Source organism: Gobio gobio (assembly GCF_949357685.1).
Source record: "Gobio gobio genome assembly, chromosome: 10".
In the NCBI taxonomy this organism is placed as follows: Eukaryota; Metazoa; Chordata; class Actinopteri; order Cypriniformes; family Gobionidae; genus Gobio; species Gobio gobio.
Window position 1 is genome coordinate 43,792,216 of NC_137116.1, and position 27,948 is coordinate 43,820,163.

Here is a 27,948-nt window from a genome sequence, read left to right on the forward strand (position 1 = left end):
CCATGGATCGATGCCCGTTGATCACGCCTCTTGTGGTCTGATTGGTTGAAGGACTATCCAATTGCGTACAGTCTTTTGAAATATGCTCGTTTATCACGCCTCTTGAGCAGTAGAAAATACATAGCAGACTCCCCAGAACAATGTTCAATCTTAAATTGAGCTTGGTCTGGTGATAGCCAGACAAGTACACACACGCAAGCTAATACAAACAAGCAATGCAACTATAGTTTTGTACTCCAAATCCATACATTTGACATTTTGTGCTCATAACGATTAAAAACACAATTAAAATCTGACTTCATAATTCCTTGTTTTTTCCTTTATTTTCAATTTACATTAATTAAAATCGTAACAAAACCAGAACCAAACAGAGAGAACAAACAAACAAAAAAAAGACCAAGATCATAATAATATTAATTATAACAAAAATATACACACCCTCATGCACACACACATCCTGCTCAGTGCTACGGCAATCCTTTGGGAGCAAAATTCTGGCATTGCCAAAAGAGTCCCTCTGTCTTTTGATCATCCCGTGTAGTTCCGCATCCTCTGAGCAGGCTGTGTGTGTTGAATGAGGCCAGTTAGGGAGTGGGATGGTCTGGGAATTCTGGGAAATACTGACTGATAGATCAATACTAATAGCACCTTCTGAAGATGGACTTAGCCGTGCCGGGGTGTCTTCCTGACGTTTCTCGAACCCCAGGCTGCTTTCGTTCACATCCAGATTTTAACTTCGTTTTTTCCTGTGTGAGGTAGCTTTTCTTGAAAAATGAAGATCATGCAAATAAACAAAAAATAGAAATGTTTTCCAAATTTATTTGATTTTTTTTTTTTCCTTTTTGATGTTAAGGGACCAAAACTTCCTTGTTTGGGCAATCATGGGAAAAATATTGATTTACACAAAAAAAAGAAAGAAATGGAACTGCACTTTCCCCAAAATATTGTAGGTGTGTATAGGCACATGCTCACACACACAAACACATAATTGTGAAAATATATAGATCTGGCTGCTTCAGTACAGACTGAATCAAGATTTTTTTTTGTTATTATACACAGTAAATATAAACTTATTCCCTCCTCAGGTTTAACATTTCACAAAATCTTGCATAATGTGATGTTTTCTGAGTCACAGTCAAGAGGCGGAAGGAGGGGTGAAGTGGGACTGGGTATGGCATTCTTTCTTCTTTAGTGGGAGGGACTACTGTGGTATCCAGCCATGACGCTGTACAGCATCACCCACCCACCCACCCACCCCCTGCAGGATGTGATGACATCAAGCCATGTTTCTGTCTTTCATTGAATCTCTTATTCTGCTGGTTGCGCTAACTTGTTCCGTCCCCCTCTTGGCTCCCGTCAGGAGGAGGCGCTGCACAGAGGACTTGTGGGAAACATGGCTGGATTTCAGAGGGAGAGACTATTTGGGGCAATCCCATTTAGCGCTGGTTTTCCTGCACACTAAACGTGGACAGCACGACTTTTTGTGTTTTAGAGAAAAAAAACTTTCGTCAATTTTCAGATTTCTTCTTTTCTTCCATATTTCGTTATTTGGAGAGTGTATTGCATCCTCACAGTTATTGCTCGTCATTGGTATTTTTCCATGTCTTATCTCAATCCACATATGTTTTATTTATTTTTACAAGAAGCAGACTGCACCAATGTCCACTCCAAACTCCTGATCTGCTCCTCCGATGTCCATTGGAGCAATGTCCACGATGGGCAGCCTGGATGTCTTCTGAGTTTTGTACTCGATCACAGTCTTGGCCCACTGACCTGTGTGCTTCTGTAAGACAGCAGAAAAGCCATGTAAGTATATATATATTTGAAAAAAATAAAATAATTATTTTATTTGGCATCAAAACAATTTTTTGTTGTTTTTTAAAGAAGTCTACTGACCCTAAACATTTGAACAGTAGTGTATATAATTGTATTTATTTCATAAAAAATGTAATCAAAATTGTATTTAATAATTTTTTTAATTATTTAATATAATAACCAAAGACAGTATGCTTGAAAAGTATATTATATGGTGTGACTCACCTGGCAGCCATCCTCAACCACGCCATATGTAAAGCGGCTGTTGCCCTCTGCTCTGATCTCCACATCATTGGATCCCTGCAGCAGAACAGCCTTCTTCAGGTTGCCTGTGGCTTGGTCCATGTAAGCCACACTGTTCTTGCAGTGGTAGGTGATGGTCTGAGTGGCCTCAGTAGACAGCAGTCTCAGGAAGTTCAACTGGATGCTGGTAGTACTAGGAGTCTGGCTGCTATCAGCATAGCTGAACTGTTAGAAAAGGGGGAAAATGTCTTTTACTTAAAAAAATTGGTCATTAATATCCCTGAAAGAAAACAGCTGATTAAATGTAACACTAGAAAATAGATTAGGCAAACTGGAAAGGAGGGAGTATTTCAGCACAGCTCCTTCTCCCTGCTGATTTATGATTGGCTGATTTTCAGCACCATGGACCAACAGAAATTCAGAACTGTGAACAGCTCCCAAAACCAGCAGTGATCTCAATCAAATGATGGGAATTTGCAGGAACTCAACTGTCATGCTCAATTGCTATAGAACATAATCTGTCCATAATCAAATCCAAATGTGCCTTTTTGTGATACTTTAAACCTTTTTATGTTTTGTTTTGTTTGTGGTCACTTAACTCAAATTTAGAGTGAACATCTCCAAAATGAAAGGATTATACTCACGTGGAATCCACCATTCATGCTCTCTCCGAACCACACGTGCTTCTGTCCCTTGCCCTTAGTGCTCCACCAGTTTTTGCGTGGGATTTTGGGAGTGCTGGGCTTCACACAGGTCTCTCCAGTCTCCATATTACAGAAGGCTTTGATGGCATCAGCACTGCTACCAAGGTTAGGATCAACCCAGTAGTCACCTGTGGATTGGTCAGATCACTTGTATTTATAGTGCTTTATAAAATAAACAACGTTTCAAAGCAGCTTCATAGTACTAAATCGAAAAATAACAGGATCTTTAAATAGACAATAGTGTCATTATTTAGTTCAAGTCAGTTCAATAACTGTGTAAAGTTCATCAATTATGAAACTCATTATTCAGCTCATTTTTAGGTTTTCTTAATTGATAATATTACTAAATATTAAGTGTCTTTTAAGCCCCAACTAAAGGTAACAATGCCATGGTACCTAAACTCCACCAGGTAACAGAAATGGAGAAAAAAAAACATAGGGAAATCCAGGCTTAGTCACAGGGCCAGTTCTCCTCTGCTCAAATGAACGAATGTGAGTAATAGTGAGTATCATACAAACAAGCGTGTTTCATTGTTTTGAGCTGGGCTGTCCAAACTAGGTCCTGGAGGACCACTGTACTGCAGAGTTTAGCTCCAACTTGCCTCCACGCACCTACTTGGAAGTTTCTAGAATGCATTGTGAGACCTTGATTAGCTGGCTGTTTAATTGGGGTTGGAGCAGAACTCAGCAGGATAGTGGCCCTCCAGGTGCAGGACACCCCTGGTTTTGAGCATTTGGAAATTCTGTCGTGATGCATATGAACATTTTCTTAATGTCAAGTTTTCTTACCGCTCTTCCATTCAGGGTGGCAGAGTTTCAGATCTCGGCAGGAGCGTGTAGGGTTCTTGCGGGAGCCATCGGGGCTGCGGATGTCCTCAATCTGGCTGTTGATTGACTTCAATGTTGCATCCACCTCCACATCATGGTTTCTGAGAGAGCTGGAGGCCTCGTCGGCACGCATGTAACGCAGAGGATCGGGTCCTTTCTCTGTCTGAGACAACCCAGCGAAGGCAGACATGTCAATGCCAGGGCCAGGGGGACCAGGAGGACCAGGAGGTCCAGGGTTACCAGGTGGACCCTAAAGAGAGCAGAAATGAAGAACAATTAATCAGACATATTCTTTTTATATTGATAGACCTATTAATTGTCTGTGAATATTTCAGCTGCACTCACACTTGGGCCAGACTCTCCAGAGCGTCCACGCGGTCCAGGTGGTCCAATTGGTCCAGACTGACCATTAGAACCGTCCTTACCAGCTGGACCGACAGGTCCTGGAGGTCCCTATTGCAAATAAGATGGGTTAAAGAGACCATTAGTAATCTATCTGAGCACTGAAGTATCTAAATTGTGGTTCTCAGCAAGACAGCAAGTTAAAGACAACAGAACAGACACTCACCTTAGCGCCACTTGGTCCAGAAGGTCCGGCAGAACCCTGGTCTCCGGGAGAACCCTTTTTTGAGGAGACACAACATGGGTGTTAGCATATCTCATTTCACTGCTTTACCATTATAGCCTGTTTGTAAAAACTAAGACTTGTAAATGAGACTCACAGGAGGTCCAGGGAGACCCTGCAGACCGGTGAATCCTCTGTGTCCCTTCTGACCTCTTTCTCCAGCTTCCCCTGCCTCACCCTTATCACCACGAGGTCCTTGGGGTCCCTGATGCAGAGAAATGGAAAAGCTCCATCAACATGTGAGCAACTACAACATGATATACAGTAAAGCCACAAAAATGACTTAAAAAAATGATCAAATGTGACTTTAAATCAATAATATGTTTAACTTGAATAAAACCAGTTAATTTAGATATTACCACATGAAGGACAATTTTTGCATTTTAACTTAATGGAGTTTAGGTGTAAGAAAATGAACTCTTCTGGTCAATTTACTGCATTTTCTTCTTAGCTATATTTTAAAGCTCAACATATATTTTTAGCTTTCTGTTTTGTTCCACAAGCTTCATAAAAGGTACTTACAACCATGCCTCTAGCTCCACCCGGTCCAGGGGGGCCAGCAGGTCCTTGTGGGCCCTTAAGAAAGTAAACAAGATGGTAAATACATAATAAATAAAAACAATTCATGTTATATAAACATTGCTAAAACTTTTTAACTCTGGGCTTTTAATCTTCGTAAGGATGGTCTCTTGCATATCTTACATGTGATTTTTTTGGGGGGGAAGTGGTGTAACACTAATATGTTTTGATTAACACAGTTAGTTAGCCTGACAAGCCAGACCCACATCAAGATGTTGGTCACATCAAAATAAATTTTCTGCCGCTAGGGTGCGTCTAGATTTCTAGGCTAACAGTTAGTAGGATTTTGTTGAAATTATGGCATTAAAACAGACCACAAATGAAATCAAGCAGCTTCCTGTAGAATTTATACAAAGATATAGTGGTGTTAATTGTGATATTTTTACAAAAGGTGTCCGAATTGAGGTAATCAGGATTCAAATCAGTGATTTGAATAATGGTGGCAATAATTGTCATGCTTTCTGTCCCCTGGATGCTAATGTCATGCATTCGTGTATCCAGAAGATGGAATGTTTATATTCATGAAAATTAGATTTATGTACTCACGTTCTCTCCTCTGTCTCCCTGTTTGCCAACTGGACCAACGGAACCAGGAGCACCAGGGGCACCAGGAGATCCGGGAGCGCCAATCGGGCCAGTGTTACCACGCTCACCCTAGAGAAGAACAAACAAAACACATTACGTATTTCAGCTGGCTGGAAATCTATCTGTGTATGGACTAACCACCATTTTTAACTATATATTAAATAAGTAATTCTAAAATGCTAAAAAATTTTACCAGTAATTTAGAAATGGAAAAAAACTATGAATTATGTTTACTTGTATGGAATTAGGGTTTTCTAGATTTATTTGTGATTTACAAAGATCAGAGGGCAATACAAATATATTATATGTGTTTGTTTGTTTCCTCACCTTCACACCAGTAGCACCATCTCTACCAGGTGGACCATCAGATCCAGGATTACCCTGAAGACAAACAGAACGGAGGAGTGAGATGTAGTCTTGATATGGTCGTAATGAGGAATCTGATCAGTAAAGTGTTCACTGACTTCACTTCAAATCTACTTTTTAGTCAGATGAATCCAGTCTAGTTTTGCCTTGTTTGGTTCTGATTTGATCATGTTTTGCACGTATGTGTTTTGTACCTCACGTCCAGTCTCGCCAGCAGGTCCAGTCAATCCAGGAGGTCCAACAGGGCCAGGAGGTCCACGGTCACCAGAAGAACCAGAAGATCCCTGTTTGCCAGGCTCACCCTGTGGTACAAAACATTAGTGTCAGATTAGGGTTCTAATAATATCACCATTAGCATTAATAATGATTTTGAGAAAACATTTTTTAGATATAAGTGAGCTAAAAATATGAAAGTGGCCTGGTAAAAGAGGCATTTTTAATATGAATACATAATGGCCTTGTTTCACAGACAAGGTTTAGATTAATCCAGTATTAGACTTTATTCAATTAGGACATTTAAAGTAGCTTTTTATAAACGTGCCTCTTGAGGCAAAACAATGCCACTGACATATTTTAAGATAGGTCAGTGCAAGTTGCTTTCAGTTAAAACAGCTCAAACATGCATTTCAGTATGGGACTAGACTTAAACCTTCTCTGTGAAACCGGGGGTATATAATCACTTTCTTGGCCTGATAGATAAACACTCAAATCTATGCTAAAATGTAAAAGAATAAGAGATTTTCAAATAGAAATTATGTTTCTGCTGGTTTATCTACTTACAGAGGGTCCTGGGAGTCCTGGGAAACCCCTTTCACCACGCTGACCAGGCAAACCAACAATACCACGCTGACCAGCAAGACCAGAAGGTCCAGAAGGACCATCAGGACCCTACACAGGAAATAGTGAGAGAAGAAAGGTTTGGAATACAGTAAAGAAACAATGAACCTGTGCTGAATACACCAATCAAATGTGACTTGGGTGCTAAAATGTGTATGTATGAATGAATCTGAGCCTTACAGGGGGACCATCCTCTCCAGCCTCTCCCTTCTCTCCAGGAGCACCAGGAGCTCCACGCAGTCCAGCATCTCCTGGTCTGCCTGCGGGACCGGCATCACCACGAATTCCCTTAGGACCATCCTTACCAGCAGAACCTGCAGGGCCAACAGGACCAGGGTTACCCTGAAAAATAAGTGAAGACGTTAGATTTGGATAATACAGTCTAGTCTATCAATTTAAACTAATTATGGAGGAACCATAGAGAAATGTCTGTGATATTGAGGGGCTTACGTTGGGGCCAGGTGGTCCAACTCTTCCTGCAGCACCTGGGAAACCAGTGGCACCCTACAAAGGAGGAACGCATTTTAAGAAAAATCAATGCAGTCTAACGTAATTACTTTCAAAGTAACTAGTAAATATTAAAAAAGTGAATTGCAAGTTATTACTCATGACTAATTTATTATTTAGTTACTCACAGGGGCTCCTTGGGCTCCACGTGCTCCCTTAGTTCCTGTAACACCAGTTGGGCCCTGAAATCAAGTAGTGAACATTGGTGAGCCAAATATAATCATATCATCCAAGTAAAAACAGCACAAAGTTGATGCACCATGCTAAACTCTCAATTGGATATCAGTGTAAAACTGATTTACAAAGTGATAATGTCTCAAAGTAGCATTAGATGCTGAGGCAAAGATCCTTACCACTGGGCCGGGTGCTCCGGATGGTCCTTGGGGTCCAGGGGATCCAGCATCACCTTTCTGTCCTGACTCACCCTGCTCTCCCTTAATTCCAGGCTGGCCATCAGAACCCTGAGGAGAGACAGAGATGAAAGGTTGTAATCAGTTCTGGCTTTCTCATGACTGAATGCTCTAAATTCCTCTTAATCGTTTATTTATTTCACCTTCCTCTGTGCTATTTGAAGAAGGAAAATTTAAAAGTATATGAATAATCATTTTTGCATTGTAGCAACGGAACATTGTACATTTTGTACATTGTAACTAAAGAGTATTGAGTTTTGTAGCAAGTCTATGGAATTTCGAATATATCTTAAAATGATGACATTAATTGACACATTGTTTTGATAATCATTTTATTTGCCTTTTTGATGCTCTTTAAACTGCCAAAATCTTAAGATATTTCCACTTTTACATGTCAAGAATATTACATTTTGAAAGGAATGCATAAAACAATGTATAATGGTGCTAGTGTGGCTTTAGTATTGTATTAGTCTCACAGAATATCCCTTTATATTCACAATATTATTAATTGGTTGTTCTTTACTGCATCTTTAAGTTGCTTTGTTAGAAGTGATTTTTATTTTAATGAATTCATAATGGAAAAGATATTTTATGATAAAAGACAGTCCATATAATATTCCATCACAATTGCATCACAGCATAAAAACTGAGGCATTTGGGTTTCTACTTACAGGGGGTCCAGCAAAGCCAGCAGGTCCGGGTGCACCAATCTCACCACGATCACCCTAACAGAATTACAAAAGGATAATAAACAAGAAGAAAATTAAAGATAACATTTAAACTGTACACTTGACAAAACCTCAAACTCCATCTGGACTTCTTTTTTAATCACATTGAACAAAAATTTAACAAATGTTTTGCTTACAGGGGCACCACGAGTACCAGGAGCACCATTTGGACCAATAGCACCAGTTTCACCCTGTGAGAGAAGACAAAGAATAGTGAATTAAATTCATCTCCTCAAATAATTTCAGCATACAATCAATGGTGGAAGACAACAGCAGGGATGAGATATTCACCTTTGCGCCATTGGGACCAGAAGGACCAGGTGGACCAATTGGACCAGTCAAACCCTGACAAAAACATGACAGAAACATCATTACTTACAATAAATAAGAAAAATGCAAGCTATTTCCTAACATTTGCTCTATTTATAGCACTTACTCTTGTACCATCTTTGCCAGGAGCACCTTCAGGTCCTTTCTCTCCACTGTCACCCTAGTAAATGAGACATTCAATAAGTCATTCAATCATTCAGGAGGCTATTTATAAGTAATATGACATTAGGTTAATGTAATCTCTGAGAGGAGGGATTGTACCATTTCTAAAGACACTTACTCTGTCACCTTTAGCTCCAGAGATTCCAACAGCTCCTCTCTCACCAGGCATGCCCTGCAGACCGGAACTGCCCTGAGCTCCAGGAGCACCAGCTGGTCCAATTGCACCCTGTTGGAAATCAAGCAGAGACATGAGTGGGAGATTGAGAGATGGGCTGTGTTGTGGGTATTGGGGTGTCCAAAAGTTTGGCAAAAAAATTACATTATAAATTGTAAGTAATCTAATATTTATAAAAAAGTTATAAAAAAAATGTTATTAAGTAAAATATAAGTTTTTATAAAACTATGTGCTTTAAAAAATGTAAAACAAATAAAATGTATGCTGTAAAATTCATACAAAATATTAAAGAGATTGCTAAACAAATGTAAATTTGTTTCATACAGTACCTGTAACTCCAGGCAGTTAATGTATATATACAATTATTTATATATTATATATGTGCATGTATTTATACTACTGGGGGAATAAAAGTATGATTTAATACTTTTATTCAACAATAATTAATTAAAAGTAAAGTCTCTTACATAGTTACAAAAAATGTTACAGAACTTTATATGCATTAAGAATCCTGGAAAATATTCTGTTCACTGTTTTCAACATTGATGATAATAATAATAATGTTCCTTGAGCAACAAATCAGCATATTAGAATGATTTCTGAAGGCTCGCGTGACACTGAAGACTGGAGTAATGATGCTGAAAATTCAGATTTCCCATTACAGGAATAAATTACATTTTAAAATATATATTATAAAATATACTAAAATAGAAAATAGTTATTTTAAATTGTAATAGTATTCCACAATATTACTATTTTTGATTTAATAAATGCAGTCTTGGTGAGCATAAGAGACCACAAAAGGTAGTGTATGCATTCATTTGAGTGTGTAAGGATTTGATTTTGTTTTAGTAGAGCACAATCTCAGTCAGATGTGATTTGGGTCTGACCTTAGGTCCATCAGTTCCGGGAGTTCCTGGAAGTCCCCTTGGTCCCTGCAGACCCTGAGTGCCAGCACCTCCTCTCTCACCAGGGAAACCACGTTCACCCTGAGAGAAGCACAGGCAAGAGTTATTTTTGTTATTTTTCCATTGAGTGCAAACTGGGAATCTTGTTAGTTAGGGATATGAACTCACTCTTGGTCCAGTGGGACCAGCAGCACCACCCTCTCCAGGAACACCCTATAGAGAGGAAGAACAGGAGAGAAATTCAGCATAGTCAGGATAGTTAAAATCACTAATAACATCACAACAGCACAAATTAAGAATAATAATAAAAAAACCTTAAGTGATCCTTACCTGGTCACCAGGTTTACCGGGCTCTCCGGGGGCTCCAGTAGGTCCTGGCAGACCCTGTGCAAAAACAGTAAATCTTGTAAAAATCCTGATAAGTACACTTATTCAGTTTCATTCATTTAAAAAGTGCAGTTTTAACCCTTTTTCACAGTTGAAAAATATAGTTGTGAAACTGTACCTGGAAGCCAGATGGACCAGGCTGACCTTGCTCTCCTCTCTCACCAACAGCACCCTTAAAACACATTGATATCACAATTTATTAAAAAAAAAAAATCCAAGGAACAATTACAGGGAATGGTAATTGGAATTTTTATATTATTGATTGATTGCAAAAATTAAGGTCATCATGAGGCATTGTGAGTAATGAGACAAAATACTAACAACAGGGCCAGGTGGACCAGCAGCTCCAGTCTCTCCATCTTTACCAGGCAGACCCTAATGGAAGAAAAAACAAAGAGAAACTAAACAAATAGATTTTTACATTTTCTTGGTGCTTGCTTATGCATGCCCCGCCACACTGCTAGGTTTTGTGGGTGGTTTCCAAGGTGTTTCTCTACGGTTGCTACCAGTGTTCTGAGTGGTTTTAAGGGCAATAGTGTGTGTGGTTGTCAGGCCAAAAGAGCCCAACACAACTGTCTGTGATATTCTAGATATGATTTGGGTTCCTCCTTCAATGTGTAAATCTAAAGGATTTCTTCAACATGTAATAGTGATGTTTGCTGTAGCATGATGATGCTACTGAATAACTGTTTCTTATGAGTTACTGTATTTCATAAGAGTGTAGTCTAGAGATCTGGTGTCTGTTGACATATAAGGCCAAGTAAACTGGATTTGCATGTCTGTTAGAAATGACTTACTCTAAGACCAGGGCGTCCAACAAGTCCTTTCTCTCCAGTTTTTCCAGGTTCACCCTGTGTGGGAGAGATACAGTCTCTTCAGTACAACACATATACTTCCCACCCACATTTATGGACATGAATATGAACACTTGTAGTTAATTTGCAGAAATACTCTAATGGTCTTACATTGGCTCCCTTAGGTCCAGGGAATCCCATCACTCCAGGCTGACCACGAGCTCCCAAAGGCCCAGGAGGACCAGGGCGTCCATCTTCACCAGGGGCACCCTACAATGAATACAACATCTTCAGCACTGAAGTTTGCCCTGAACTACGTTGATATACAGAGATTAGTATCTGAATATCTCTTGTACCCAAAAGTTATTTAGTCACTTTTAGGGTAAAATTGACACTAGCGTTCAAAAGTTTGGGGTCTGTACATATTTTCCAGTTTTTGATTTTCCGTTTTATATTTTAACAAGTTTTAAAATTCAATCTATTCCTTTGATGGAAAATTATATTTTCCATCAGAAAAAAAATGTATATGCTGATTTAGTGCTCAAGTAGCATTTATTATTATTATCAGTGTTGAAAACAGCTGTGCTGCTTAATATTTTTGTGGAAACCGTGATATGTTTTTTCAGGATTCTGATGTTTATTATGTTAATTCTTAAGCTGTGGTGAATCAAAGAGACTACAAATGAAACAAAATGTGTCCCTCTGGGATAAAAATATTTATTTATTTCTATGAAAAAAAATCGTCCTGACCCCAAACTTTTGAATGATAGTGTACATCACTTTTTGCAGTGTGTAACTCTTTACTTTTATAATGACAATACAAGTGCTTTAAATTGTAAAGATACTCACAGTTGATCCAACTTTTCCTTGAGGTCCAGCATCACCAGGGCGTCCAGTCAGACCCTGTTAGAGGAGGGAACAGATGAATGGTGAAAAATGCAATGAGCCTTTAAAGCAAGGCTTTAGATTGTAATGTATGTTGTGCACAGTTATGATTATCTAAATTGACCTGAATAACATGTTTTCAGATAAATCCAAGAAATAACACAATGACTCACTCTGGCTCCAGGAAGACCAGACTCGCCTGTGCGGCCAGGATCTCCAGTCCCTCCTTTTGGTCCGGTCACACCTGGAACACCACGATCACCAGGTGCACCCTATCATAGGACAGAACATTTGAGTACAAAAATCACGTGTTGAGTAGTTAAGGAGCCAAATATGAGTCTTAATCACCAACCTTTGCTCCAGCTAGACCATCCTGACCAGGGAATCCACGGTTGCCTGGAGCTCCCTAAGGAAGAACTTATTAGTGTGGTTCTTTATCATTCTGTGAATCAGTAGAACTATTCAGGATATGATACACACTCTCTCTCCAGGGGGTCCGAGAGGTCCGGCAGAACCAGGCTCTCCTCTTGGTCCTCTCTTTCCTTCTTCTCCAGATGGCCCAGGGGCACCCTGAGGTCCTACAACACCCTGTGCAATTAGGAGAAAAATATGCCTGATTAGTTTTCTACAAGATCTCATGTGATTGTTATGGTCAACAGCTGATACAATAGAAAGGTCAGCTGATGATAAGTATGATGTTGGTTACTTACACGCTCTCCCTTGGGTCCAGCCTCGCCTTTAAATCCTGGGATACCAGGATCTCCCTGTATAAAGATAATAAGGTTTTAAATAAGTACAATGGCAAACCTCAAATGGCAGAATAATCTGTAACCTGTGCAATCTGGATATGTGAAATAACTAAAAGATGTCTGGGAAACATTGAAAACTTTTTTAAATTGGTTCAGAATATGACTACGTACAGATTGTCCTTTAGGCCCAAGAGGTCCAGTAGCTCCCTGAGGTCCTGGCGGGCCACGGGGTCCTGGGAAACCAGGGGCACCAGCAATGCCAGAAGCACCCTGCAAAGGGGAAATTAATCAATAATTGTTTACAATAGATTCACTGCAACAGTTTGACCAGAATGTTAAAGTTGGCATGAAAAATTGTATGTTAAAAAAAAAACTTATTTACAGAGAAATTAGTGAAAGAAAATAAAAAATTATGTGGATATACTCACAGCAGACCCTTTGGCTCCAGGAATACCATCAGTACCAGGGTTTCCCTGCAGAACGTAAACATTTAAAATTTAAAAACTCATTGTAGCCATTGAGAATCAAAATATTGTATATATTGTATAAATCAACAAAATCAAATATTTTGCATGTAATATTAAGTTTACTCACAGATGCACCAGCAGGTCCAGGTGATCCAGGTGTTCCGCCCTCTCCACGGGGTCCTTGTGCACCCTCAGGTCCACGAGCTCCGGTGGGACCAGCTTCACCCTGCAGGAGTGAAGATCACATCTCATTATCAAGGCTAATGGTATTCTTTATACTTAAAATGTAAATTAGAGAATGGGAAGGAATTCACATAGAAGTGCTGTAGATAACAGGTATTTTACCTTAGAACCAGGGGATCCAGGGAAACCTGGAGCACCAGCAGGACCAACGGGACCCTGAGGACAGAAACATCAACAAATGATCAGAGAGGCATGCTTATTCTGATGCATCCTACACATACATTTAATGTTATTCTGAGATTTGTAAGTGGATGATGCACACTTTCTGATTTTTAAGTAAAATTTTTAAATCATTTTTAATAAATATTGTGTGAAATCATTTGCAAGTATCAAGTTTTATATATCGACAATTGTCCACTTTGATATCTCTATGTATCCCATGGCTATCTCTATATATATCTCTATATATCCCATGGCTTACCATTAGCTAGCATTAGCCATATCAATAATGAAGTTACACCTTCAAAACAGAATAGGAACTATGATTTTAAGATAACATGGATTTCTAGTATGTGTGAACTTGCACTTGAGGAAGGAAGGAAATGGACTTACAGGAGGACCAGCGGGACCAGGCAGACCATCATTACCACGGGCACCCTATGGACAGACATAAGTAGAATCATTATAGTTTGAAGCCACCATCAGCTACAGAAATGTTTATCATATATAGTACTCGTAATTAGGCCAGTTATCTGAGTGTTCACTTACAGCAGCACCAGTTGCACCAGGACGACCTCTCTCACCGGGCAGACCACGTGGACCCTGACAGACAAAAAAAGGAAATAGGATGGAGAGAGTTAGATGCACTATTTCAGTGTCAGAAAACTAAATATATGGAATCATCAGGCTATTTCTGACTTTAGGTACTCACCATTGGTCCAGGAGCACCACTCTCACCATTAGAACCTGCCTCACCCTGGAGGAAAAGAGAGGAGATTGATTAGACCTTCCAGTTGCATAATTTCCTCAGAACTGAATCAAATGTATTAGCCCATTTAGCATCTGCGCAGGAAACATATGTTCCTTAATATGTTTCTCAAAGGTCTCGTGTCTTTATAGAAGTCTTTATAGTTTAAAATATATTTATATATCAATTCAATTAAACTATATTATATTAGGTGTCCTTACTATGTAATAATTTTTAAATTATTAATTTGATACAATACACTTGGTATGTACATACATGTTTTTACATTGTACTTATATTATTATAATTACCTGCATGTAATTAAATCTTTTGACCATTCCCTTCCCTTTAAGCCTACTCACACCACCAAACCTGTCCCTAAACTAACCCGTATCCCACCTCAATAGCAGCAAAATTGTACATTGTACTTATATTTTGATGCAAGTGGATAATAGTTACAGACACCTAATATATTATTATGATGCCCTGTGAAACCCATGTGCAGTTTATTCTTACATGCTGTTTGTCAGATATGATTATAGACTTGTGTTATGTGACTTTTACATATTTTATCTGTAAGAGTTGGGTGTAAATGAGCAGGTAATATTTTATTAGAGCAATATGTTATTATATCCTCAGTTTCTCAAAGGTCTGGTGTCTTTATAGTAGTCTTTATAGTTTAAAATATATGTATCATATAAAATATCTTTAGAAATGTAACAAAATATGAAATAATTAAATAATAAATACAGTTATTTAATGATATATATTGTTCCAAAGCAGTTTGCAGTGTGCCTTTTATTCTTGCATGGTGTTTTGTTAGATATGATTATAGACTATGTGTACACCACACATTTTTGAATCGTGGCATACATCACTTTGCAGGCTGTAACAATAGACAGTATATGTGACTTTTACAGGGTTTATCTGTAAGAGTTGGGTTTTTTTTGTTACTGTACCTTAGCACCTGCAGCACCGCCCTCTCCTTTAGCTCCATCAATACCTGGGTGTCCCTACAAACACATTCAAAGATGTTAGATGCATACAGAAATAAACATACAGAGAAACAAATGACTCCAGTCTCCCCTGAAACTCACTCTGTGTCCCTTGATTCCAGGAAGGCCAGGAGTTCCGGGGAATCCACGGGCTCCCTGTCAAACGAAAAATAAACATATTCAATGATTATGTTGCATCTTTGTAAAAAATGTTTTATGTTAAATTGCATGAGCATTATCAGAATACTAACAAGTGACCATAACTGTTGCATGCTGCTTATTTACCTGAGGCCCTGTGGGTCCACGCTCACCATTCTTTCCAGGTTTGCCAGCCTCACCCTGGAAGGAAAGCGGGCAGAGACAGTAGTTAGTATCTGTCAAACCTTTACTATTTGGAATAGGTTGAATATCAAGCCAGTGGCAAAAACTACTCACATCACTTCCGGGTTTTCCAGGGGGCCCCGATGGGCCACGGGGTCCAAGGGCACCCTAAAATAAAAAAATTGCTAAAAGTTGATTAAACTTGCATTGTGTCCCAGTAAATAGACTGTACCATTGCTGTCTGTAAAGCCATGTCATTGTCAATGTGCATATGAATGTGTCGTCTGTGTGGGCCATGTATGTGCATATATAAATGTCATATGTGTAGGCTTGTGCTTGAAACCGGCAAGATTTGGGACACTCACAGCAGGGCCGGGTTCACCAGTCTCTCCAGGGTTGCCTTGGAAACCTTGTGGGCCCTGGAATGGAAACAAATGACAGTGTTGGGTTAGGAGTTGACGTTGGTGGGTGCTAACATGTTACTCATATCTGTCTTATCAATGGTAGATTCTGTTGAGAATATAATCAATAATTATTTATAATTATTTTGAATAAATAAATTGGGAATATGAAATAATGAACATGAATTTACTTACAGGTGCTCCAGAGGGACCGGGAGGGCCACGGGGACCCATTGGACCCTGTAGAAAAAGATAAAGTTAAATGCAGATTGGCCACATTGATCCAGATAAACAAAAACAGCATGATAGTGTTGTATTTTCCATTTATTTATAAGCGATGTTTCAAAGCTGGTTGACGTCTAACAAAATGAATTATTTGTTTCATTGTTCTTTTTAGTAACCACATTTATTGTGGGTATATGTTCATATGTTAAAAGTTTTGAATCTGTGACGCACTTTAGCTTCCTGAGAACAGGGACAAGGCTATTGTGACTAAACGTCAGCAGGACACATGAAAACAGGTGAGAAAACAGGTAACAGATTTGACTCTCCTTATATTGTTCGGTATGTTTCAGAGTTGATCATTTATTTCAATAAAAATGTTTGGCAATGGATTAATTTGCCTTAAGGATCTCAAAGTACAATAACAAAGCGGCACCTTAAATAGAGGCCTATGCTCACCTCAATCCGAATTATTGAAACTTAATGAAGTTTTATTCATTTGTGCATGTTTTTGCATTATTTTCTCTTTTTTTAAATTGTATGTTAAAAATGCAGCTTGTGTCTTTCCAGACCATTCCACAAGGGGGCAGCTTGTGAATTATAGAACTATCATATACGATGAATGTTTGTCTTATTCTGACAGATTGGTGAAGTTCCATCCATCCAGATGTGAAGTAGCATATACCATGTCCTTTTGATAGTTATTTAATACGTGTACATGTTTTCTGTGTGGGAACACTGTTTTTTCTCACCATTGGTCCCTGCATCACACCCATCTGAGCACCTCCTGCCTTCTCATCAAAACCACCAGCCATCTGAGCAGCAAAGTTCTGCACACACACAGAAAAAAAAAAACACTTACAGTAACCCTGCAAGAGGCAGACACACATATAGAGAGTAGATGAAGGAAGATGAGAGACGTACTCCTCCAAGTCCATTAGGTCCTGGTGGTCCAGGGGGTCCAGCGGGTCCTGGGTTTCCAGGTGTACCAGGCTCGCCATCTCTCCCTCTTGGGCCGAGACCTCCCTAAGGAGGAAAAAAAAACAGGGCATATGAGCGGAAAAGAAAAGAGAGTGAACAGATTAACTAAAGCCTTTTCACATGACAGCTTCCTGCAGAGTGTGTACACTGCCCCCTTAATAGACCCGGATAACTGCTAATAAGTTCTGACATCAATTTACCTAACAAGTCTTAGAAAAAAAACAATAGTTTGAAAAGAAAAAAATGTCTTACCTTCTCACCCTTAGGTCCTCTCTCGCCACGTGCTCCTTGCTCTCCTGGGGGTCCCTGAAATCACGGAATGAAAAGAAAAAGTCAAAAAGAAAGGTTGTAGATAATTTATATAGTCTCTGAAGTGAACTCAAGAACTCGACCACAATAGGCAAATAAACGTTCAGGAGAGCCACCTAGTGGAGAAACGCAACGTAGCATTATAAATTATAACTACCAAAGTGTTTGTAATTCATCTCACCATTGGGCCAGCAGGTCCTCTTGGTCCTATTACCTACAGATTCAAACAAATAATTATTATTTAGCAACTCTTTAGCAATTTTTAAAATTAGGTGAAATCATTCTAAAACACAAGTTTACTAGTAACTTACATCTGCAATATCTCCTGGTTCTCCTTTCTGTCCCTGTGGATAGTAAGAAAGAACTTATTTAGGACCTACACCTTAAAAATATGAGGCATTTCTTAAATAACGACCTTGATAAGTGAATATGTCAAGACCTCACCTTTGCAGCATTTGACTCTGTTGAATCAGGTCACAGGATGAAGGGAAGATAAAGATGGACAGTTAGACACAGAAGGAAGTAGTTTTCATGTATTCTATCAATAAGCAAGTATTCAAAAAAAAAGAACATAAAAACCAATGTTGCAAAGTAACTGTCTGGGGTCATAAATCATAACAACACTGCTGATTATAAAAAAACGAGGTCACCAAAGGGTCAGACAAAAATCGGCCATGAATGAAGTAATCAGCTGATTCTGACTCCTAATGAGGACGGTAAACCAGTCAGACACTCAGTGTTACTGTAAGAACTAATGAACAGCTATTCCCTGCTGAAACTACATAGCTGAAAATGCCAACTCAACGGCACCCCACTAGGCTGTGTACCAAAACAGCATCATTCTCTTCCCAATCTGCATCGTTAAATTGTTAAAAGCAGTTTATGAAGGTGCAAGCTGAAGATCGGTTTAAAACATGATAGTGCATTATAGTTGAATATTAGAAGCATTATCAGGCTATATGCTGAAATGAAAAAAATAATAATATTTAGAGAAAACTCATTCTGTATCAGTGCCATGAGCTGATTACAGTGAGACAGAGTATTAAAATGTTTAGGAAAAACTTTTTTTTTTGATAACTATGTTCATCTTGTTATTATATATATATGTACAGCAGCAAAAAAAACAATTTTTTTGACATGAAGTGTCAAATGAAGTGCATGAAAAAGTTGAAAGAACACTTCTAAATTTTTCGTTAATTAGACTGTTTGAAAGAGGTCATGCTATGACCTCTCATTCAAGGAATCGTTTTTCAGCTTTTCCGAACTAAAACTGTCTATTGCCAAGGTGTCCACTTGTAAAAATGTATAGTCCATTTTTCCTTTTTTTAAATTTCATATCCATCTATTTGAACTACTTATGTCACACAATGAAAACATTAAAATAATTTAATATAATGCTATAGTCATTCTTTTACCTAAAGAAAGTAAAATCATCCTCTGAAAATATAAATAAGTTAGCTCAAAGCTTATTTATGAGCAGTAGAATTAATTGTACATTTCTGAATATTGACCAAATATCTTATCTAAAAATCGTAGATTCCACAGCAAACTTGTTGAAAAAAAAAAAACACTATCAAATTAAAATGTAAAGTGGACACATTTTAGCCATAGACAGCTATAAACATCTACAACTGACAAGCTTATAATTTGCACTATAACTTAATGCAAAGGTAAAACTTAGAAGTGTTGCTTTCTTCCCCTTTAATTGTTGCTTTGAGTTCTGAACACAATCACATGACCAACTTGAATAGGCTGTAGTCTAGTGGTATGTGAGACATACATGTTGTTACAGACATAGTTGCAGAACTCAGAGCAGACAGCTAGCGGGACAGGTGTGATAAGCAAAAAGAGGTGTATAAGCAGAGAGCGGACCCGGCTTGTCAGTTTCAGCTGGGCAGATGGGACAGCACTCTCCAAGTGGAATGATGGGATTGGCACAGTCGCTCAGGTCCTCACAGATGACCTCGTCACACAGCACTGCCCCATCGTCACACACGCAGACGCGGCATGGTTCTGGCTTCCATACAGCATGGTCTGCATACTGCTGGCCATCTTGGATGCAGCCGCCTAACTCTTCCTCTGCAGCCACCAGAAGGGGGCGACAGAAAGGAGTGCATGTGGGTAAGAGACAGGTGAGCCACACATACTCAAACATAATACTAAAAAAAACTTCCTGAAAAAGCAAGCTGTAAGGGCCTCCATATAATTATAAGTTTATAGAATATATATATATATATGTATTTGTGTCCACCTGGTGGCTGGCATCTGGTTGCATTATGATTATACATTCACCACAACACTGCTTAGTAATATTTGCAGGGTGCATATCTGACACCCTGGTGTAAAATGTGGGCTCTTGTAGTCTGCAAATTTGTAACTGAACCCCAAATCTACAAAACTAGCCATGAATGGGGCTTTCTCAAACACAGACAGGGCTGCATTGACAGCCTGGTGCCTTATGCAAACACAGCCATCTCGAAAGCTCCATCTGGATCTAATGGTCTCACTTACCACCAGGGCAAACACACCCTCATGGGTCGGAAAGGACAGCCCTCACACACACACACAGAACCCCTTGATGTGTTTGCTTTTCTAATATTCATATAAAAGTGTAATTTGACTTTAACTCCCAGGCCTAGTGTACATGAATGTTTTTTCTTCAATCGCTTCAAAGTTTACCAAATATCACAGATCGAAATCTTTCTCATTCCAATATGCTTGTGTCCCTTTGAGGCTGGCAGTGTGATGTTTTGGTCTTTCAAACAACATTCCAGAAACCCCCTCCCTATCCACCCACCAAACCTAGTTCCCCAAATCTCCTTTAATCAACGCCAAATCCCCTGAACTAAACCCGAAATATTTTTTGCTTTCCAAACACTTTGCACGTGTGCTAATGGTGCACCGTTTGAACCCTTGTAGGAACCTTTGCTCCTTATCTTGAGAGAAACAGCATTCTCACTGCCTCTAGTGTATATTAATGGCTAATATATGGAGATGCAATGGTTGAAATGGTTACACATAACCCTCTTCTCTACACTGTAAAATATATTGAGGCATCATTTAGGGTTCCTCATATCGACACACTGGCACAAGTTCCTCTGAGAACAAAGATTGTCCTTTCCTTTATTTCCTTTCCTTTAAATATAGCTACACATTGAAGGTTAGCTAGAGACACAACCATTCGATGAAAGCAAGTTTGTTTTGTCATCTTATAACTTTTCTAGCATCACAACTACGAAATCATAAATCTAATTATTCAGTGACTTTTAGGGAGTTAGCTTTTTTTCTGTCAGTAGCCTAATTTTGGGGAAGCAAAATTAATTTTAAGTTTTAAAACATTTTATATCAGACACTTTTTCTGTGATAAATGTTGAAATCTATATTAAAGAGATAAGTAATGAGAGAAGCACATGTTTATTTACTGTACCATAATGAGACTGATCCTATCCATCGGAAAGTGCTCGAGCAGCGTACTGTTGCTATAGTAACCTCTTGCATTCTAACTTTTGCGATTGCTGAAAGCGCATACATTCTTAAAAGCAAAACCAGTACATGCATACATACTTTAACTGTTTTGTTCTTTAACTTTAAAAATAAATAAAAACAAATGTTTCAGTGCGTTAACCTGTCGCGCAACTTCATCATCTGTCATTCTGTCTACACAGCGCGTGACTGACGCGCGAAAACCAGAAGGCTCTGGTGCGTCGCATCGCTTGTTTGCAGTGTAGGCTGCGTTCAAAATTGGAATATATGCAGTCTTAGACTTAAAATACAAGCATACTGCATATACTTCAGGTTTTATATTTTACAACGAGCAAAGGCATCATCCCACAGTCCAGAGGTGAAACGCGCAACCCAAACTGAGCCATTCCAAACTTTCCTCTCAAGTCACCATGGCAACACTGTACAATTTTTTTGAAATATATATATATATAGCAGAATACTTTGAATTTCAATGTGAAAACTCCAACTTACGGTCATCTTCTTGTTGACATCTTACAAGGGATAGCAAAACGCATTGCGTTGCTACAAGTAGCAGAAGAGTCCGTGAATCCACTAATCTGAACATGTCTAAAGATTAGACATGCAGGTCCTCAGGGGTGAAAGTCGCCGAAGAGTCGGCGGAGCGGCAGCTCTGTGCTCGCGGGGAGTGTGAAAGTGGATGTGGATGTGTTTGGGAGGATCCGACGCCAGGCACACACAGACCGAACCCACCGCGCCAGTCAGAGCTCCGCGGTTTTATGTTCACTGGTGCATTTATGAATCTTAGTTTATCCCAAAACGTGAGTCCAACCCCGACCCCCATGAGCGCTGAAATACGAGCCATATCAGCCCCCCAGCCCACCCCATTGAGAAAGAAGAGGAAAAAAACTCCGCCACTCCTCTGTCTCAAGAACAATTCCATCCAAACCCATCCACCCCCTCCCCTCGGTGCCCTTTCCTGGCAAGTGGAGGGCTTTCTCTCTGGGCCTTTGTATTAGAGTGCATCAGAATGGCCTTTGCTCAGAAAAGAGACTTGGAGAACCAAAATACTTTCATTGTTTCAAAGATTTTGACTCACACGGCTACACGTGACTATTGGAAATCCAAGATAATGTCATGTAGGCCCTATCAAAATACTGTGAGTATGAGAACCATGGGTGCTCATACCTTTAGCGTGTGAAGATCATCAAACCTGATGCAACAAATATATAGAGTTTAGATTTTCAATGATGCTTCCGTATTCTTGCAAGAGGCTATTAATACCATAAAATATGTTATTGAACATGCTCATTATGAATTCCCCACTACTGAAACATACAACATAATCTCGTTTTGTTTCACCCAATTCACAATTCTAACTTAAACTTGTGTCAGCTTTATCAACTAACAATAAAGTAACCTTCAAAACTTGGCACAACCTGACTAAATATAAACTTAATCTATATATTAGAAATGTTGCCATGGCAAATAAATAAATGAATATAAATAAATAAGTTGAAATACTAAAATTAAAGCTAAATGAAATACTTAAAAAAAGAACCAACCAAAATTACAAAAGCACATAAAGTAACTTAAATCTGTAAATCTAAAATTAAAAGATACTTTTTAAAAAATATGAATAAATAATATAATAGTATATGAATGATACTAAAAAAACGCTTAACATACATAATTTTCTCAACTTCTTCACATCTGTTGAAGAATTACTGATCTTTGCAACATATAACTAAAGTGGCTTGCTTTTAAAACTAGCAAAAATTCTCCATCGCAGATGTATTTTTGTTGTGTCTTCCCCAGTTTAGTTCCTTTATGTAACTGTTCCTCAATTCAATCACAATAAAACATCTACCATATCATCTATCCCACTGTGGGAACAGAGGAGGAGAGAAAAATTGTAACGCTCGAGGGATTAAAAGATCAAACTGCAAAAAGCAAGTGAAAGACTGAAGCTTGAAAGAGTAAAATAAGAAATAAGGATACTGGAATCTCGGCCTCGGTGTGAGACATCCTGTGTATGTAGATGAGTGTGTATACAGTGTGCACATATGAAAATCAGTGTGTGTGTTTGTGGTCGTGTGCGCATATGAATGCATGTCTATTAGTTTTATGAAGGGATATGTGTATGTGTGTGTACTCATCGGTGCGACTGTGCACACACCCAGTTCAATGTGTGTGTGTCCGAAATGAGCCCTGACTGTGTGCTCTGTAAGACACACACACAATGCGGCTCTGTGTGCAGACCTGAGGAATGTGAGAGAGCACCGGGCAGTGGGGGAGAAGAGAGCCGCGGGTGTGGATGGAGGGAGGGTGCGGAAAGGTAGAGGGATGAGGAGAGGAGAGGAGAAGAGCGGTGGCAGGAACACGGCGAGGCTCCAGGGGTGTGTAGGGTGGCTGGGTTGCTGTGGATCAGATGATGTGGGGCCTGACCATTGGCAGGAGAACCAGTGTCGGCAGCAAAACACTGACCGGGATTGGCATCAGGCGTCAGAAGGCCGATCCGTGCCCAAAGATTAAGCACCCGCCAGGCTTTTCTTCCAAATGTGGAGCTTTCCGTCCATTCTTTGAAGCAGAATTAAGTGAATAAAATGAACTACATGGCATACAAGACACTGAAACATTCACTTTACAAAATGTTTTGATCCATGTGCCAAGATAAGATGCCCAACGGCCTCACATGAGTGAACATTTGTGTCACTTGAGACTAAACCGTAATTAAAATACCGCACAAAGTATTTGCATGACAGTTAATTAAAATGAAAACTTTTTCTGTGATTTTTCCCCTTTAAGGCACATTCACAGCAAGGCCAATAACTATAATAGTAAAATTGTTTTTTTTTTGTAATCATTCAAAATGTAAAAGAATAGCAGAGTCCAGACAACGACTATAAAGATAAGGGCACACAGGAATGATATCTTTGGAATCTCTTTCAAAACGATTTTTCAGCAGACGGCCAATCAGAATCCATCTCGCTTTAAAGAGCTCAAGCCTTCAATTGACAAAACTGCTGCACATGCTTTGAATAAACAAAACATGATCATGCTTTGGTGTGGATGCCAGTATAGTTTTCGTTATAGTTATCTTTCTTGGTCTTGGGCCTTTAGTACAATCAGCCTGTCACAGCCGTGGGAAACCGAACTGTTCTGTTTGATATTACAGTCCACATATAGGGGGCCTGAAGTGGGGGAAGGATTCGTTCTGTCTTTGTTTGGTCTAATAAAGCTTTCTATTTATTCTCATAACTTCTGAGATAAGCTATGGCAAACAGAGAGGCTGGTGTCCTGGGACAGAGGATTTTCTGAATGAAGAGTCCCTGTTGATAGTGTGATTTAGGCCACAGATGAGCTTAATTCAGCCAGGACACCACTGTCTGGGTTTAACAGCTCCCCTTTGACTTTATATAAACCTGAATGTGTTTCATCTCTTATCCAGCTTTCACTATCTGATTTAATAAAAAAAAATTATCAGGGGTTTTTAAATGGCGGTCTAGGGGCCCCCAGGGAGCCGCAAGGGGGAGCTAGGGGGTCCAAAGAAAATTTCAGGAAAAAAGTGTAAATGCATAAATCAGAAAATACAGTACTCGTTAGAGTAGAGTGGGTAGAAAACAGATACAGTCGATTTAAATTTTTTATAATATTCATTATTTTTCTCACACAGTATAAATAAGACACAACAAATAATAGAGCTACATTATATTATATATCAATTATATCTTATATTACATTACATTACATGCATTATTATATTATATTATATTATATTATATTATATTATATTATATTATATTATATTATATTATATTATATTATATTATATTATATTATATTATATTATATTATATTATATTATTATATTATATTATTATATTATATTGGGATCTTTGTCATCAAAAAGTTTGAAAATCTTGCACTTTTGAAATATTGCCTCAGGTGTGATTTTATATGTCAAGGAGCTCTGTGCAAAACCAGTGCTTCATGCTGTCTACTTTCAGTGGAACCAATAGTGTTTACCAATGCTGAATTTTAAAACACACACACACACACACACACACACACACACACACACACACACACACACACACACACACACACACACACACACACACACACACACACACACACACACACACACACACACACACACACACACACACACACACAATGATTACTTAAACAAAACAAACAGTTCACCACAGGACTCTGCATTCTTAGCAGCTCCCTTGTACACATTTGAGGGTGAGAGTTAAGTCCTGTGAACTGGCCTGAGAAACGGACCCTGTTTGTGGACATTGTAGTCCAAGAGCCTCATAAAGGTTCTCCAAGCATCCAGGTAGTATGTGGATACCTATTCTTATCAAGACACAACTAATGGATTCATTACACAACATCAGGACCATAAAGTAAAGAAGAAAGCACAAAAAGATCCACAATGAGAATCATCAAAGCCAGGTCAAAATAAATAAAATAAAATAAAATAAAATAAAATAAAATAAAATAAAATAAAATAAAATAAAATAAAATAAAATAAAATAAAATAAAATAAAATAAAATAAAATAAAATAAAATAAAATAAAATAAATAAGATAAAATAAAATAAATAAAATAAAATAAGATAAAATAAATAATCACAAACAATCTGTATGTGCAAATGTAAATCATATATATATATATATATATATATATATATATATATATATATATATATATATATATATATATATATATATATATATATATATATATATATATATATATATATATATATATATATATATATATATATATATATATATATATATATATATATTTATAGCAAGTAAAAACTGAGTGAGTTGTATAGCCAGTTTAATTAAACTATACACTACTCTTTAAAAGTTTGGAGTCAGAAAGTTGATTTTATTTAAAATAAATTAATATTTTTATTCAGCAAGGATGCATTAAATTGATCAAAAGTAACAGTAAAGATATTACAATGTTACAAGCAAGTAAATTCTCTCCTTTTGAACTCTATTTGTCAAAGAACCCTAAAAAATGTTTTTCACGAATAAATATATTTTAATTTATTGAGCACTAAATCATATTAGAATGATTACTCAAGGATCTTATGACTGAAGACTAGAATAATGATGCTGAAAATTCAGCTTTGCATCACAAGCAGTGTTGAGGAAAGTTACTTTTAAAAGTAATATGGAGTAACAGGGCTTGTTTGTTTGTTTTTTAATGCCAAAAAAGGTTATGTTTTTTGGCAGATGTAAAGGCACTTTCACACCAGAAGTGATATGAATAAGCCTCAGGCTGAAATAAATGCAAATTCACACCTGTACGGTTAATAAAGTGAGATTAATTACATAAAGTATATTATTTATCATATTTCATTACTGCAGGTTTGCATAATATTCTGAGTTTAGTATTCAAGTTACTTTTTAAAATGCAAAGTGTTTTGCTGCAAATTGAAAAGTAAAGTGCTACTTTACTAGCTAAAAAAGTAATCTGATTATGTAACTTGCATTACTTGTAACTCTGATCACAAGAATAAATTACATTTTAAAATATATTAAAGTTCCTTTAAATTCTAATAGTGTTTCATCAAATAAATGCAGCCTTGTGAGCTGCATAAGAAACTTAAAAATATTTTTAAAATCTTACTGACTCCACACTTTTTAACGGTATTGTATGTACACTACATCCTGAGTGTATTTTTGGTTGCAAAATGTGTTACAGAATAAACCGATAATCACTAATGAGAGTATAATGAACAAATAATGGTAGCAGTCAGAATGTGCTAAATATTGACATCCTAATTTCCTTAGAGCAAAATTGAGTTTCACCATATACACACGCCAGTTATGGCCAGTACAGAGATCAGAGAATGTTGGGAGAGGCAGAAAGGAGGAAGATGGGGGGAGAGAGAGGGGGGTTTAAGATGAAGCAGGTAGACAAAGCCAGCATTCATGGTCACAGTGAAGGAATGAAAAACATTCCCCACCAAGAGACGCATGGTCATCACTAGGGCATGGGTTAGGGGTTTGCATGCATGTGCATGTGCATTTGAATGTGTGTGTGCCAACACGAAAGGATATAATACGAGGGGAAGGGGTGTTTGATCCTTATGATAAGTGGGTGTAATTTCACTCCAGGCTCATGGTTAAAAGGAGCCCTCGCTTCAGCTGCCGTGGAGCTGTTCAGAGGAAAAGTGTGGGGAGAATGTCGAATTGCATGGGTAAAAAGAAAAATGTCAATTTTTTTAGTGTGAGTATGCATGTGTACTGGCAAGTGTGTGACCGGTCCCCAAAGACAACAGTACAATGGCCCACACAGCCTCTGTGGAATGCATTCAATCAGAGTTCACATGCAATTCTGTCAGTGTAGAACTCAAAAAAGAACACTCTTCACTTATGTTTATTCTTTTCCACAAACTGAACAAATTGAGACTGTAAATAAACCCCCAGTGTAACTGAAAGGATAATGTCTGATCTGGCGTTTGGCTGTGGTGATGAGGGTAGTCAGTATGTTGGTGCTGGACTGGAGTCTGGACTGATTCTCCGTATCCGTTTATAGGAGTACGTGTGGTTTATAGAGGTGAGTTGGTGCGGTCTGCCCCCTACAGGCGAAAAGGGATATTAACAGCGCTCCTGGTTGGATTGGGGACGCAAAAGCAGGTAGGCTACTGCCACTCTGCCAGCTGCCAGCCTGCCACATACTCCTCGTTTTAGTCTAGTCAGATCCTATGGACGTTATGAGCAATTCAACTTAAATAAATACATTTAAACGTGCAAATTCACAAACATTATAAACACTGAACTGTTTTATACGGAAAAGATCCACTGGCACCTGTGCATCAGAGTTGGGCTTGAACTGTGTAGTTACACCAAAGTCCACCAGGGGGAGCCACAAACGAGCAAAGTCGATTTGGTCAAATCGGTTGGATGCAGATACCCATCACTTATAGGCTATATGAGCTCATGAAATGTTTGTGAGTTAGTGCTAAGTCTCAAATGTGCAAAA

At 38.4% G+C, this 27,948-nt stretch overlaps 1 protein-coding gene across 2 annotated transcripts; it reads right to left on the minus strand.

Moving 5' to 3' along the window:
• Positions 1 to 327: 327 nt before the first annotated feature.
• On the minus strand, positions 328 to 21,718 carry col2a1a (collagen, type II, alpha 1a). 2 transcript variants are annotated; one of them, XM_079826369.1, is made up of 54 exons: positions 21,439 to 21,710; positions 19,336 to 19,542; positions 17,908 to 17,924; positions 17,775 to 17,807; positions 17,645 to 17,677; positions 17,407 to 17,460; positions 17,098 to 17,199; positions 16,926 to 17,003; positions 16,147 to 16,191; positions 15,916 to 15,969; positions 15,665 to 15,718; positions 15,515 to 15,568; positions 15,332 to 15,385; positions 15,194 to 15,247; positions 14,199 to 14,243; positions 14,036 to 14,089; positions 13,880 to 13,924; positions 13,430 to 13,483; positions 13,212 to 13,310; positions 13,046 to 13,090; positions 12,789 to 12,887; positions 12,579 to 12,632; positions 12,349 to 12,456; positions 12,221 to 12,274; positions 12,042 to 12,140; positions 11,833 to 11,886; positions 11,155 to 11,253; positions 10,987 to 11,040; positions 10,511 to 10,564; positions 10,308 to 10,361; positions 10,133 to 10,186; positions 9,971 to 10,015; positions 9,785 to 9,883; positions 8,838 to 8,945; positions 8,664 to 8,717; positions 8,519 to 8,572; positions 8,365 to 8,418; positions 8,171 to 8,224; positions 7,443 to 7,550; positions 7,218 to 7,271; positions 7,033 to 7,086; positions 6,763 to 6,924; positions 6,526 to 6,633; positions 5,940 to 6,047; positions 5,707 to 5,760; positions 5,341 to 5,448; positions 4,738 to 4,791; positions 4,313 to 4,420; positions 4,159 to 4,212; positions 3,936 to 4,043; positions 3,552 to 3,840; positions 2,703 to 2,890; positions 2,041 to 2,283; positions 328 to 1,783 (listed from the first exon to the last, which is right to left on the minus strand). In XM_079826369.1, exons 1-54 carry the CDS (start codon positions 21,530 to 21,532, stop codon positions 1,637 to 1,639), a joined length of 4,473 nt encoding a protein of 1,490 aa, XP_079682495.1. In that variant the 5' UTR covers positions 21,533 to 21,710; the 3' UTR covers positions 328 to 1,636. The 2 variants fall into 2 exon arrangements, with proteins under 2 accessions (XP_079682495.1, XP_079682496.1); XM_079826370.1 differs by lacking the exon at positions 19,336 to 19,542 and having other exon boundaries at positions 21,439 to 21,718.
• Between the last annotated feature and the right edge of the window lie 6,230 nt (positions 21,719 to 27,948).